At 43.6% G+C, this 12486-nt stretch overlaps 2 protein-coding genes across 2 annotated transcripts in view; both read left to right on the forward strand.

Moving 5' to 3' along the window:
* Positions 1-7554, forward strand: part of cyyr1 (cysteine/tyrosine-rich 1) — a 9802-nt gene extending 2248 nt beyond the window's left edge. The window contains exons 2-4 of the mRNA XM_037696670.1: positions 4349-4448; positions 5219-5373; positions 7223-7554. Of these exons, the coding sequence (XP_037552598.1) occupies positions 4349-4448; positions 5219-5373; positions 7223-7341 (374 nt within the window). The 3' untranslated portion in view covers positions 7342-7554. The remainder of the gene's footprint in view (positions 1-4348; positions 4449-5218; positions 5374-7222) is intronic.
* A 3295-nt stretch (positions 7555-10849) lies between these two features.
* Positions 10850-12486, forward strand: part of appa (amyloid beta (A4) precursor protein a) — a gene marked incomplete in the record, with an annotated part of 45582 nt that continues 43945 nt past the window's right edge. The window contains 1 exon segment of the mRNA XM_037696669.1: positions 10850-11020. Within this exon segment, the coding sequence (XP_037552597.1) occupies positions 10961-11020 (60 nt within the window).

A 12486-nucleotide genomic window follows, 5' to 3' on the forward strand; every position in this document is an offset into this window, starting at 1 on the left:
TACAGGTCTCTACAGACTACAGGTCTCTACAGATGTACAGGTCTCTACAGACTACAGGTCTCTACAGACATGTAGCTCTCTACAGACTACAGGTCTCTACAGACGTACAGGTCTCTACAGACTACAGGTCTCTACAGACTACAGGTCTCTACAGACTACAAGTCTCTACAGATGTACAGGTCTCTACAGATGTACAGGTCTCTACAGATTACAGTTCTCTACAGACTACAGGTCTCTACAGACATACAGGTCTCTACAGACTACATGTCTCTACAGACTACAGGTCTCTACAGATGCACAGGTCTCTACAGACTACAGGTCTCTACAGACTACAAGTCTCTACAGATGTACCGGTCTCTACAGACTACAGGTCTCTACAGACTACATGTCTCTACAGATGTACAGGTCTCTACAGACTACAGGTCTCTACAGACGTACAGCTCTCTACAGACTACAGGTCTCTACAGACTACAAGTCTACAGACTACAGGTCTGTACAGACAACAGGTCTCTACAGACGTACAGGTCTCTACAGACTACAGGTATCTACAGACTACAAGTCTACAGACTACAGGTCTCTACAGACTACAGGTCTGTACAGACTACAGGTCTGTACAGACTACAAGTCTCTACAGATGTACAGGTCTCTACAGACTACAGGTCTCTACAGATGTACAGGTCTCTACAGAGTACAGGTCTCTACAGACTACAGGTCTCTACAGATGTACATGTCTCTACAGACTACAGGTCTCTACAGACTACAAGTCTACAGACTACAAGTCTACAGACTACAGGTCTCTACAGATGTACAGGTCTCTACAGACTACAAGTCTCTACAGATGTACAGGTCTTTACAGACTACAGGTGTCTCTTCAAAATGAGTTCTCGTGACTCAATGAGACTAACTGCGTCTGTATTGCGCGCTGCTAGCTTAGCGCTACGTATTTTAGTTTTTGCTATTAGCTAAATGCTCTGCTATTTGTTGGCTTGCTGCTGTTGCTTTTATTATTTTTCGGTTGACTAGCCATCTTTCCTATGTAGCCTATGTCTTTCCCCCTAATTTTCTTCTTGGAGTATAACAGAATGCTTAATTTACACGTTACAGGCACTGGGTTTGTCACCCCTTGCAGTTTGCGGACATGGTTATACAATTTTAAGATTTTATTTCTACTGCTCTCCTTAGAAGTGGGGACTGAATCAAAGTGAAGTCTCAAAGTAGTCTTTGTTTTACTAGGTAAACAATTTTTTACCAAATGAGTTTATAATGGGGCTTCGGTAGCTTGGTGCTCAGTGCGTGGTCTTATTCCTGAGGTTGCTGGTTCGAGCCCAGGTTGCGTCAGGAAGGGCATCTGGCGTAAAACAATCGCCAAATCTTTCATGTAAGTTCGCTTGCTGTGGCGACCCCTGAAGAGGGAGCAGCCGAAAAAAACTTACTGATACTTCGGATCTGGTGGTACTGAACTGGACCTCATTAATGTTTAGTGCACTGAGTTAATGGCGCATTTCAAAAATTAAAGCGTGTCGTGCTACACTGAAAAAGATTCCTGAGGACTTTGGTTTTTTTTTCTTGTTTTGGCCAAAGAGTTTATGCAATCTCTCGCATAATCACATATTTGGCCAATCATTTGGACTTTTATGCTGCTTCTTATTTATCCTTAAAATCAAAATTCTGGTGTGGGGATTACCTCATGCTCGAGTCGGGTTAACAATAGTAGTTCATCAAAAGTTCAGCAGACTTTCAATTTGATTAATTTTTTTACTTAAAAGATTGAATTCCAAGAATAAATGAAATGCATTGTTACTACGGATGTGGATGAATTTGTTTCTAACCTTTTGTTAAAGAAATAATACCCCACAAAGAGCGCTGGAATAACTTGGAAACCGACGGAAGCGGTTTAAAAAAAAAAAACGAATAAAAATCAAACGTTTGTTTTGAATTCAATAGAACTATATATATATATATATATATATATATAAAAGAAACTAGCCTTGACAAAAAGGATGATACGCCTTAAAAAGATGGAAATAATCCAACCACAGGAACGCGTTAAACTAAGGCGTGTCAGTCTATTTAAAGTGACAGGTAGTCACAGGGCAGTTTGGCATCACAGTGTGTAACACATTGAACACGAGTCACAGAAACCTGAAGAAAGTTGTATCAGGAGCTTAGAACGATCATTAACGATGAGCAAAATACTCGTGAACAGGTGCACAAGTCTCAAATTTGCCGAAACCGCTTGACTGCAGTCTCAAAAGGTTGGGCAAGAACGGTATCGTTATTTTTGTCAAGATCAGTTTAAGTATTTTGACTTGGGATTCTGTCTTTGCCTTGGATCAGTACAGACTATAGCCTCCCTTTTGATACGTTGCTGTCTTTTCCCTCCAAAGGTTAAACTTGCTCGTTTGTCTGCAGGCATCACGGTTAAATGTGCTGGTTTTCTGTCAGAGACCGGTCTGTCGGACTCATCCAGCTTTAACAGGAGGGACACGTGGGCTGTTTTTAGCTGCCTCAGTCTGCTCTGGAAAACAATTAATAATTCATGTGCTGTCATCACTCTGAGATGCTGCTTGGTAATTGCTGCATTGTTCCTCCGTCTAAGCGTAGAACCGAGATGTATGGTAGGTTCTGTACCATCTTGGACTCTGTAGAGAGCTGGCCGACTAAAAGATGGACCCTTACATTTTGGTACGCGTTTGTTTTTGAAAGTTGCAAGATGGCAAAACTCAGTAATTACATTTCTCTGGGCGTTTAAGCCTCCTGATCCCCTTGGGTCAAAATGACCCATGCAAAAGCAACAGGTCCAGGAGAGAAACACTGTCGGACCTCCCTCTCCATGGGGTGGGGGTGGGGGGGGGGGGGGGCATTTCGGCATTTCCAGACCAGAGAAGATACATAATCCCTCCAGCTAGTTCTAGGTCACTTCCCTGTGGGACATGCCCGGAAAGCCTCCAAAGGGAGGCATCCAGGTAGCATCCTTATCAAATTACCCCCCTCAATGAATTTCTTTTGATGCAAAGACGCAGCTGCTCTACGACGAGCTCCTCGACCCATTTCTAAGGCTGAGCCCAGCCACCCTACGAAGGAAGCTCATTTAATAAAATGAATAAAAAAAAAAACAATAGAGCTCAAATAATATCTCAACTACAGCCCCAAATCTCAAATGAGTTGAAAAGGAGGTGCCGTTGATGCATTCCCATCTACCTGCCAGCTGTGCTCGAGTGCCTGACCACTGAGATCCTGGAACTAGCGGGAAACACGGCTCATGACAGCAGAAGGACAGGATCGTCCCTCGACACCTACAGTTGGCTGTCCGCAGCGACGAGGAGCTCGGCAGACTGCTGGGAGGAGTGGCCATCGCACTGGGAGGAGTTCTGTCCGGCATTCGGGCGGTCCTGCAGCCGGGAGGAACCGAGAGGCCAGCCGAGTCTGGGTGGACGGATCGGACGGCATCTGCAGCCAGTTTCTTAGGATCCACTGTGGGATGGACCTTTACAAGAGATCCTTCCTGTCTACAGCCATCGGTATCTATAACATCTCTTAATGAAACGAGGATAACGAGTTACAACAACAAATAATTTCCCTTTGGGATTAATAAAGTATTTTTCAATTGAATTGAATTGATTTGAATTTCATACGCTTGTACCCAAGATCTGGTTCTTTCGGCCATAATCCAGACCTCATGACCATAGGTGAGTGTTGGAACAGAGCTTTGGCTTTCGATTCACCTCATTGAAGCAACACCCTCATTACTGAGGACAAGGCCCTGATCTGTCGGTCCACCTCCCACTCCGTCCTACGATCACTCAGGAACAAGACGCCCAGATACCTGAACTCCACCACCTGAAGCAAAGACTCAATTGGGGGCATTCCCACTGAATCCCAGCTGACGCTGACGGCTGCAAACCACCCCAGTGCACAATTATAGTTAGGGCCTGAAGAGACGAGACCTTGAGATTCTCAAACCAGACACCCTCCTCTCCGCGACTGCACCTTGCGATCTAGTACATGGACACCACGAACAGGTTCAAAGACGAGGGACAGCCCTGCCAGAATCCAACCCGCACCAAGAAGGAGCTCGACTTTGTGCCAAGAATGCAGACGCAGCTTCTGCTTTAGATCTTTAGGGACTGGATAGCCCTTAAATACAACCCTGGCACCCCCACATAATGCCTCCGAGCACGGTCTTACACTTTCTCCAGGTCCACAAAACTCATGTAGACGTGGGTCAGGGTCTTACCACAGTTGGACACTATTTTTACCAATGAACCTTCCAACACTGTCGCCTTTCTTTATTATTCTCTACCACTAAAAGGTGGGTGACAGTGTTTTTGCTCGTGTTTGTACGCAGGAAGTACTGAAGCCCTTTGCGAAGGATGTCTAGAGTACTGCTGCGACGGATCGCCACCGTTCTGCTGCTCCTACTACGCCTACGTGGGGGACGTCCTTTCGTAAGTTTAATGCACCAAGAAAATGTCTCATTCCCAAGAAAAACTGGTGTTCCCCTTAATTTATCGCCACGCTCCCAAGAAAACAAACCACTTTCTTTTCTTGTAGACGAGACTTTGTGCGTTTCTGCTTTTTAAAATTCAGTCCATGTCAAAGACGAACCCCCCCGCAGGACAGAAACTTTCATGTGTCCGGGGATAAAGGAACGACTCTAACACGAGCTGCTTTAAGAGCCTCTGTTGCCTGGAAGCCTCTATTATCTCCTGCTAGAAATAAGACACCCCCCACACACACACACACACACACACACACACACACACACCTCCCAACTGTCACATGAATTGTAAGAAGTGACCTTTCATGTTCAGGTTCCACCTTTAAACAACGAGGTGCTTTTTTTTGGGTCAAATTTGTAGAATTGAAACATGATTCTGGGTGAAAAGACTCAGATTATGAAGGGATGATTCATAGATTTGTTGTGGCCAGTTCTTTGTTACCCGTTATTTTTTATAATCATTTGTTTAAGGGCTCCAAATGTCGTGGACAGGTTGGCGCTCTTCAAACCGGCGCTGACTAACGCCGACCACGGACTCTTGACAGACCTGCTAACGAGCCTTCTTTCCTATCTCGCAGTGCCAATTCAGACTCCCCTGCAGCCATTGCACATGATGTGTCGCACGATTCGTGCACAGCGGAGTTACATCAGCCCGGACGGCTGATCTCCATGGCAGCGTTGTTTGAAGTGACGGCTCACGATGTGTGTGTGTTTCAGGGGCACCGCCATCTCCGGCATCGTGTTCGGCGTGGTCTTCCTGATGGGGGCGGTGGCGGCCCTGTTCCTGTGCGTGTGCATGTGCATGAAGAACGGGCGCGGCGCGCGGGTCGGCGTGTTCAGCACCATCAGCACCGTGACCCAGGGCTTTCCAGGTGGGTCAAAGGTCACCGCTCTGCCAAACGTTTCGGAGGTTTACCGATCCACTGTCCCTACATGTCCCACCTGTCCCTACTTGTCCCACCTGTCCCTACATGTTCCACCTGTCCCTCCATGTCCCAATTGTCCCTACATGTTCCACCTGTCCCTCCATGTCCCAATTGTCCTTACATGTTCCACCTGTTCCTACATGTCCCACCTGTCCTTACATGTCCCATCTGTCCCTACATGTCCCATCTTTCCCTACATGTCCCACCTGTCCCTACATGTCCCACCTGTCCCTCCATGTCCCAATTGTTCCTACATGTTCCACCTGTCCCTCCATGTCCCAGTTGTCCCTACATGTCTCACCTGTCCTTACATGTCCCACCTGTCCCTGCGTGTCCCAGCTGTCCCTATGTGTCCCATCTGTCCCTACATGTCCCAGTATAATAAAGCCTAAACCCTGTCCTCTGTACTGGTCTGGTTCCTCTAAAATCAGCTCCACGTGGTTCCGTTCAGACGTGATCTTTGTCCCGTTCTGGATCCTGATTATGACGGTGCTTTGGTTTGGTCCGTCTACAGTCAGGACCACCAGAACCGGTGGTCCTCAGATGGACGACGGCCAGTGTCTCAATCTGACCCAGCTAACCTGTCCTCTTGTGGACTTTTTTTTTTTTAACCGTTCAATCCGCTGTGGGACGGTTCCTCCCGAGAACATCTTGTGGTTCCAGCAGTTCTGAGGCAGCGAGTCGGAGAACGTCTTTCCTTTGACGACGAGACAACAGAGTCCGTTACGCATCGGGTCACGGTGAGACCTCGTGTCCCGGTTGACGGGAATTCATCCACGGTGCCTCCTTTTCAACTCGTTTGGGATTTGGGGCTGTAGTTGAGGTTTTTCAGCTTTTACGATGTTAATCAGCTGAAAAAACACCTTGTTGCCATGGTTACGCACCATAACAAATGCCCCAAAGTAAAAAGCTTTCAGTAAATCCTTCCAGCTGCGCAGCATCCGATACCAGAGGAAATAATCATCCGAAAAAAGCGATTTACATCCAGAAAAAAAGAGAAATTAAAGTTTTCAAAAGCAATAACTCGCAGAGCTACTAACAAAAAGGTTAAATCATGTCCAGATGACATGATTTAACCTTTTTTGTTGTCATCTACCTGGAAGATTGAACCTACAAACCTGTTTTTAACATGCCAGCTCCCCGAGCAGCGCAATTCTAGAAAGTTTCTTTACAATCCGTCCAGTCGTTTTATCAAATAGTGGTACAAACTCAACTGCCCGCCTCTTGGCGATGGTTCAGACTCTGTTCTGGAGCAGCCATCATTTTGGACCTTTTTGTTTTCATGTACACTCTAATAAAGTTTTAACTCGTGACCTAATTTCAGTTTATTACAATACTTATGTTATTTTTATATCTTGTGTCTGTTCCTTTTGTACTGAAACTCTGGCAACAATTTCCTGAAGGATTAATAAAGTTCCATCTTATCTACAATATTGTTTTTTTTTTTTTTATCTTTGTGCAGTTTCATAATTCGACCACTAGATGGCGGAAGTGTTAAACTAAAAGCTTCAGTGTTGCCAGATTGGTTGGGGATTTACTGCCAATTGGGCGGTTTTCATTCTGACTTTGCTGGGAACTCTGGGAAGATTTTTGTTGGATTGTTGCATTTTGCCACATATTGTTAAATTAGCTTGGCTTGTGCTGATGTGCATTCATGTTCAAACAGTAAATTTACTGTAACAATATATTGATTGTGCGGATTTTTGTGTGATGGGGCAGTTTTTAACACATTTTTGGACTCAACTCTTATCTGGCAACACTGGAACCCAAATCATTTTCTTCATTTTCTCCTCAGGTCCTCCGCCTCCGTACAGCTCTGATTACGAGATGCACCCTCCGCCCTACACCCCGACTCCGCCTCAGCAGGGTAGCTGCTCGCCGCCACCACCTTACCCCGGCTGCCCCCACAAGTAGACTCTTCTTTCATCTCCTGGATTTGGACCTGGAGGTCCAGCACAGGTGCATTTTGGGTGTCGGCTTATAAAAACTGTCCGCTCTGCGATAACGTCCGTTTGAGGGGACAATGTGTGTCGGGATCGGGTCTGAAAGACTTTACGGTCCCGTCCTGACCCTTCACCGAGCTTCCTGTGCACCTCAAAAGTACGACCGTGCATTGATGGAGGTGAAAACCCCATTTTTCTCGGCACAAAGGAGCAAAACGTCCCTCAAGACTTTTTTGTTTTCACGCTTGAATTTTAAAGTTGATCTTTTTAAGGAACCTGCTTTAAACAAGTCAGTTCTTGGACTTCGTTGCCTTTTTGTGAAACGATGTGGGGTTTCAAAAACTGGTCTCGAGAACATGTTTTGGGGTTCGCTGTGAATTTCTATGACGTTCACGCGGAGGACAAAATATAAAACGCAAGTCACAACGTGCAAAATGAGCGATGATAGTTTTAAAACTGGAATTGTGACGGAACGTGGAAGTCCTTTGGCGCCCGTTGCACCCCTACTTCCCACAGTCGAGTCAGAAAAACAACTGTTGCAGTGTGATGATTTTTAACTGGGGAACTTCACGGTTAATTCATGTGAATTTGTTGTTTAAATATCAGGTAATTTGTTGCTTGTGCTTTAAATTAAAGATGTTTTTTTTTTTGTTTTTTTTTAAAGGTATATATCGACTCAGGTTTCCGGTAATTTTAAACAGTGGCGCTCCTAGAAATGTTTTAATCGGGCGGCGACTGGAAATCCTGGGGTGGCACTAAAACCAGGTGATTTGTTGTTTATATATCGGTTATTTGATAAATACAGCAAAATGGGAGAAGTGCCGTATTTTTCTAACTATAAAGCGCATTTAGCGAAACAAAACAGATAAGTCAAACTTTATTCAACTCATTCACAGTAACTCTCAGCATTGTTCAGTTGTACCACATCAAATCGGTTCGAGGTCATTAAGCACAACCAGAATTAATACATAAAGCGCAGTGGGTTATAAGACTCACTGTTGATTTCTCAGCAACTTTCATGACAACCTGTTGACCCAAACGTTTTCTTTAAAGCTTCGGAACTGGAGCTTCTTTCTGAGAAATTTGCATTTATTTATTCCTCTAAAATTACCATAGCTTCTTTAGTTCTCAAATTTTAACTTAAGTAGTATTTACTTTGTCATTTTTAAGCTGCTAAAACTAAAACCGAAGCCTCAGGCAGAAAGCAACGTGTTCAACTTCTTCGAAATATTAAACTGTCAATAATGGTGTACCACAAGGCTCAGTCTTAGGACCCTTTACGTGTTCGGCTCAGATTCCAGCGATCAAAAGTCGCACGTGAAAGATTCATTCAAAGGAAAGCAGGAATTTAGAAAAACTCTTCTACAATCTCAGCAACTTTCATGACAACCTGTTGACCCAAACGTTTTCTTTAAAGCTTCGGAACTGGAGCTTCTTTCTGAGAAATTTGCATTTATTTATTCCTCTAAAATTACCATAACTTCTTTAGTTCTCAAATTTTAACTTAAGTAGTATTTGTCATTTTTAAGCTGCTAAAACTAAAACCGAAGCCTCAGGCAGAAAGCAACGTGTTCAACTTCTTCTAAATATTAAACTGTCAATAGTGGTGTACCACAAGGCTCAGTCTTAGGACCCATTCTCTCTACAATCTACATAAAAGTAATGTCATTCCTGACGCATCCTTGCATTTCTATACCGATGATACAGTTGTTTATTGTTGTGCTAAAACAGTTGCTACAGTGTGCGCTCTCAAGCGATCATTACCTGCAGCGTCCCCTCAGTGCGGACTGAACTCGGAAATAAAAATTATTCTCTTACTCCGCTCCTGTAGCCCGGAACACCTTGCAACAAGATCTGTCGACTTTGATCTCATTAATTCAGTTCAATTCAGTTTATTTCTATAGTGCCATGTAGACCTGTTGCAATAAACAATAAATCAATTAATCGCACGATAAATTAAAATCATCTATCTCATTTTCATTTATCGGCTTTATCGTTTCTTCGTGTCTCTCTCTTTCTACTGAAGACACTGGAAGACAAAAAGCTCAACTCCGGTGTTCTTCACTGGCCCCTCCCTTTCTCTTTAAAATCTGTTTTAACGGTCCAAAATCGTGTTTTTGGATCGTTAAAAGCAGCTAAGCTGAGAAGCTAAGCTACAAGCTAACAGGCTGAACTCTGGGAAAAAACCTCCGTCTTGTCGAAGCTCCAAAATTCACAGTTGAAACTCGTGCCCCTGTGTAAAAAGTTGTTTTACTTGGGCCGCGGCTATGGCGCAGCGGTTACGAGCGCGGCCCATGTTCGAGGCTAGCCCTCATAGCGGCGGTCGCGGGCACGAGTCTCGACCCTTCCGCAAGGTCTCCCCCTCTCTCTCACCCCATTTCGTCCCCACCCTCTACAACAAAAATTGGCCACTAGAGCCGCAAAAATGGGAAAAAAAAGAAAGTTGTTTTTCTCTGCAAACAGAAGCTGAGAACTTATTTACTGATTTTTTTTTATTAAAAGCTTTATGTGAAAAATGCTATGCTAAAGAGCTCAAACCACACCGAGCAAACGCCATTTTGAGAACCGAAGAGAGACCGCCCATGTCACGTCAAGGGGCCTCCCTCCCATTTTTCTTAAAGAGACAACGCTGCTCGCTCCCTCACTATCCATCCTTCAGTTCAAACGGTCTTATACTGCCATGCAGTGATCAGAAAAAGTTACTACACTCCAAACAAATTAACAAACATTTATTCTTAAATTTGACAATAATTACTAATTATTGTCAAATTTCAAACAATATTATCGTTTATCGCAATAATTTCTGAGACAAATAATCGCCCAGCAACATTTGTTATCGTGACAGGCCAAGTCACAACAGACGTCATCTCAATGCGCTGAACAGAAACATATATAAAAATAATAAGTTAACACTATTTATGACCAAGAGATTTTAAACAATTGTTAAGTTCAATGCAACAATCAATGCAGACATGTTCCTGTGTTTAGTATTTTTACTGTGTATGTGATGTAGCTATTTTTTGTTTTGTTTCACTGCTTTTATTTACTTTTATTTTATATGCATTTTATATTGTTGTCTGTACCTCATCTGAGGTTTGCCTAAAACAGGTCGCTCTTGTAAATGAGTCCTCGTGACTCAGCGATACTACCTGTATAAATAAAAGGTAAATAAATAAATAAATAATATATATATATATTTACCCTTAAAAAATGTATATATATATATATATATATATATATATATTTTTTTTTTTAAGGGTAAATATATATATCTTTTTTTTTTTAAGGGTGGTCATTGCCCCCTCCGGGCCCCCCTTGGTGGTGCCCCTGATTTTAAAACATCTTGAGACTGTAGCGTTTAAAAGGTTTGAATGTAAACTTTAACAGGGGGTTAAAAACGTGTGGGTCAGGATGACACGCACGTGTGCGCGCGCGCGGCAGCGGTCAGGTGACCCAGTCGGAGCAGCTTCAGCGCAGCTCACCGTCAGACAACAGGAGGCACCGGAGGAGTTCGCACGAAACGCAGAGCCGTGCGGGGGGGAACGACGACCAAAACGCTGCCTTTAGGAGCGCAGTTTTTACGACACGACATGGGGGACCGAGTGGCTTTACTGCTGCTGGCTGTGGCGGCTTCGGCTCTGGCTGTGGAGGTAAGAAAAACACGCGTTTTATGCGTTTTCCCATCATCTTGTTGCCGCTAGCTCCGTCAAGCTAGTTAGCGTTAGCGGGCCGCTAGACCGGATGCTGCTCTTGCGTGCCTTCAAAGTTAAAGCTCAAGCTTCGTTTTTTTAACAGAAAACAATCGAGTTAAGTCTTAAAATCACGTAAACAAATTTTAAAAGAAAGCTGAGTTAGCTTATTTGTGGCGGCTTGTAAAGTATGATAATTTTTTTTATAGGAAATATAAACATTTCGTACTCGTGGTTTTATTTTGAAGATCTTAACCGGATATTCCTTGAAAAGCAGTTATTTCTTTCCCCAGTGGTTCAGATTTGTGTTAAAAATGGGAGATTACGAGGTTATTTCTAATCCGTAACCTTAACTTTTGTATTTTGTGTTCTGTGTGTGTTTACCAAAAACGTAAATAAAATCATCCTGTTAGTCAACGTCGTCTTAGTCAACACTTTTGGAAAGATCTGATGTATTTAAACCTTCCAAACGACGGAATTTTAATCCTTCGCCTTTGATTTTTAAGATCCCACCACTTTCTTCTTCTGGACCCAACTAAGTCCTTGAAGTGGGTCCAAACAAACAAACAGTTATTTATGTAAAATAAAAAAGTAAATAAACCGCTATTGTCTCATTTTCCATATCCCGAGGGCTAATATTCCTGAGAGTGGGCGTGTTGGAGAATACAAATAATTTAAAAAAGATTTATTTATTTTAGTTGTGTCGTCTTTGTTCCTTATTTTAATCGGAATGTAAAAGAAGAGGAGCAGGTGGAGGAATAAAGGAGTTAATTTGGGAAACAAACACCGACGCCCTCGTTTTTCAGCTCCACGGTGGAGAAGAGGGAGGCAAGATGGCGGCGGTGCACTGCAGCATCAAGAAGGAGCTAAACCTCCTCCAGCTGCTCCCTCACTAACCCACAGCTGAAGGCCTCCGAGCTCCTTCAGCTGCTATCAAACCAGCGAGCTGCGGCGTCGAAATCACCCAAAGCTTTGTGTAAAGAAAATAACCACGACCTGCAGCGGAGGGACACGGTTATTCAGTGTTTCCTGTGAAGGTGCTGAAAACGGCTAAAGCTCGCTGCATTTAACAGCTGAAGAGTAGAAAGAAGCTAAAAGACGTAAATGGAGCAGGAAAAGTAGCTGAAAATGTCCTGATGCGTGCCTAAGCTGAAAATACCACAAAACTTGGATTAGCAGAACGATGCTGAAATGAGCAAAAATAAGCTGAAAGGAGCACAAAAAAGCCGAAATTGGCTGGATAGTAAGCAAACAGTGCAAAAGTGTCGAGAATAGCTAAAAAAGTAGTCAAGAAGACCAAAAAAAAGAGGGTGAAATCAAGTGACGGAAGCTGCAGTTGCCACTAACAAGCTGAAATTAGCCATAAGTGACAAGCTAAAGGAAGCTTAAATGAGCAGAAAAAAGCAGGGGAAGAAAATGCTAAAACA

Source organism: Nematolebias whitei, chromosome 23, assembly GCF_014905685.2.
Source record: "Nematolebias whitei isolate Nwh7 chromosome 23, NemWhi1, whole genome shotgun sequence".
Taxonomy (NCBI): Eukaryota; Metazoa; Chordata; class Actinopteri; order Cyprinodontiformes; family Rivulidae; genus Nematolebias; species Nematolebias whitei.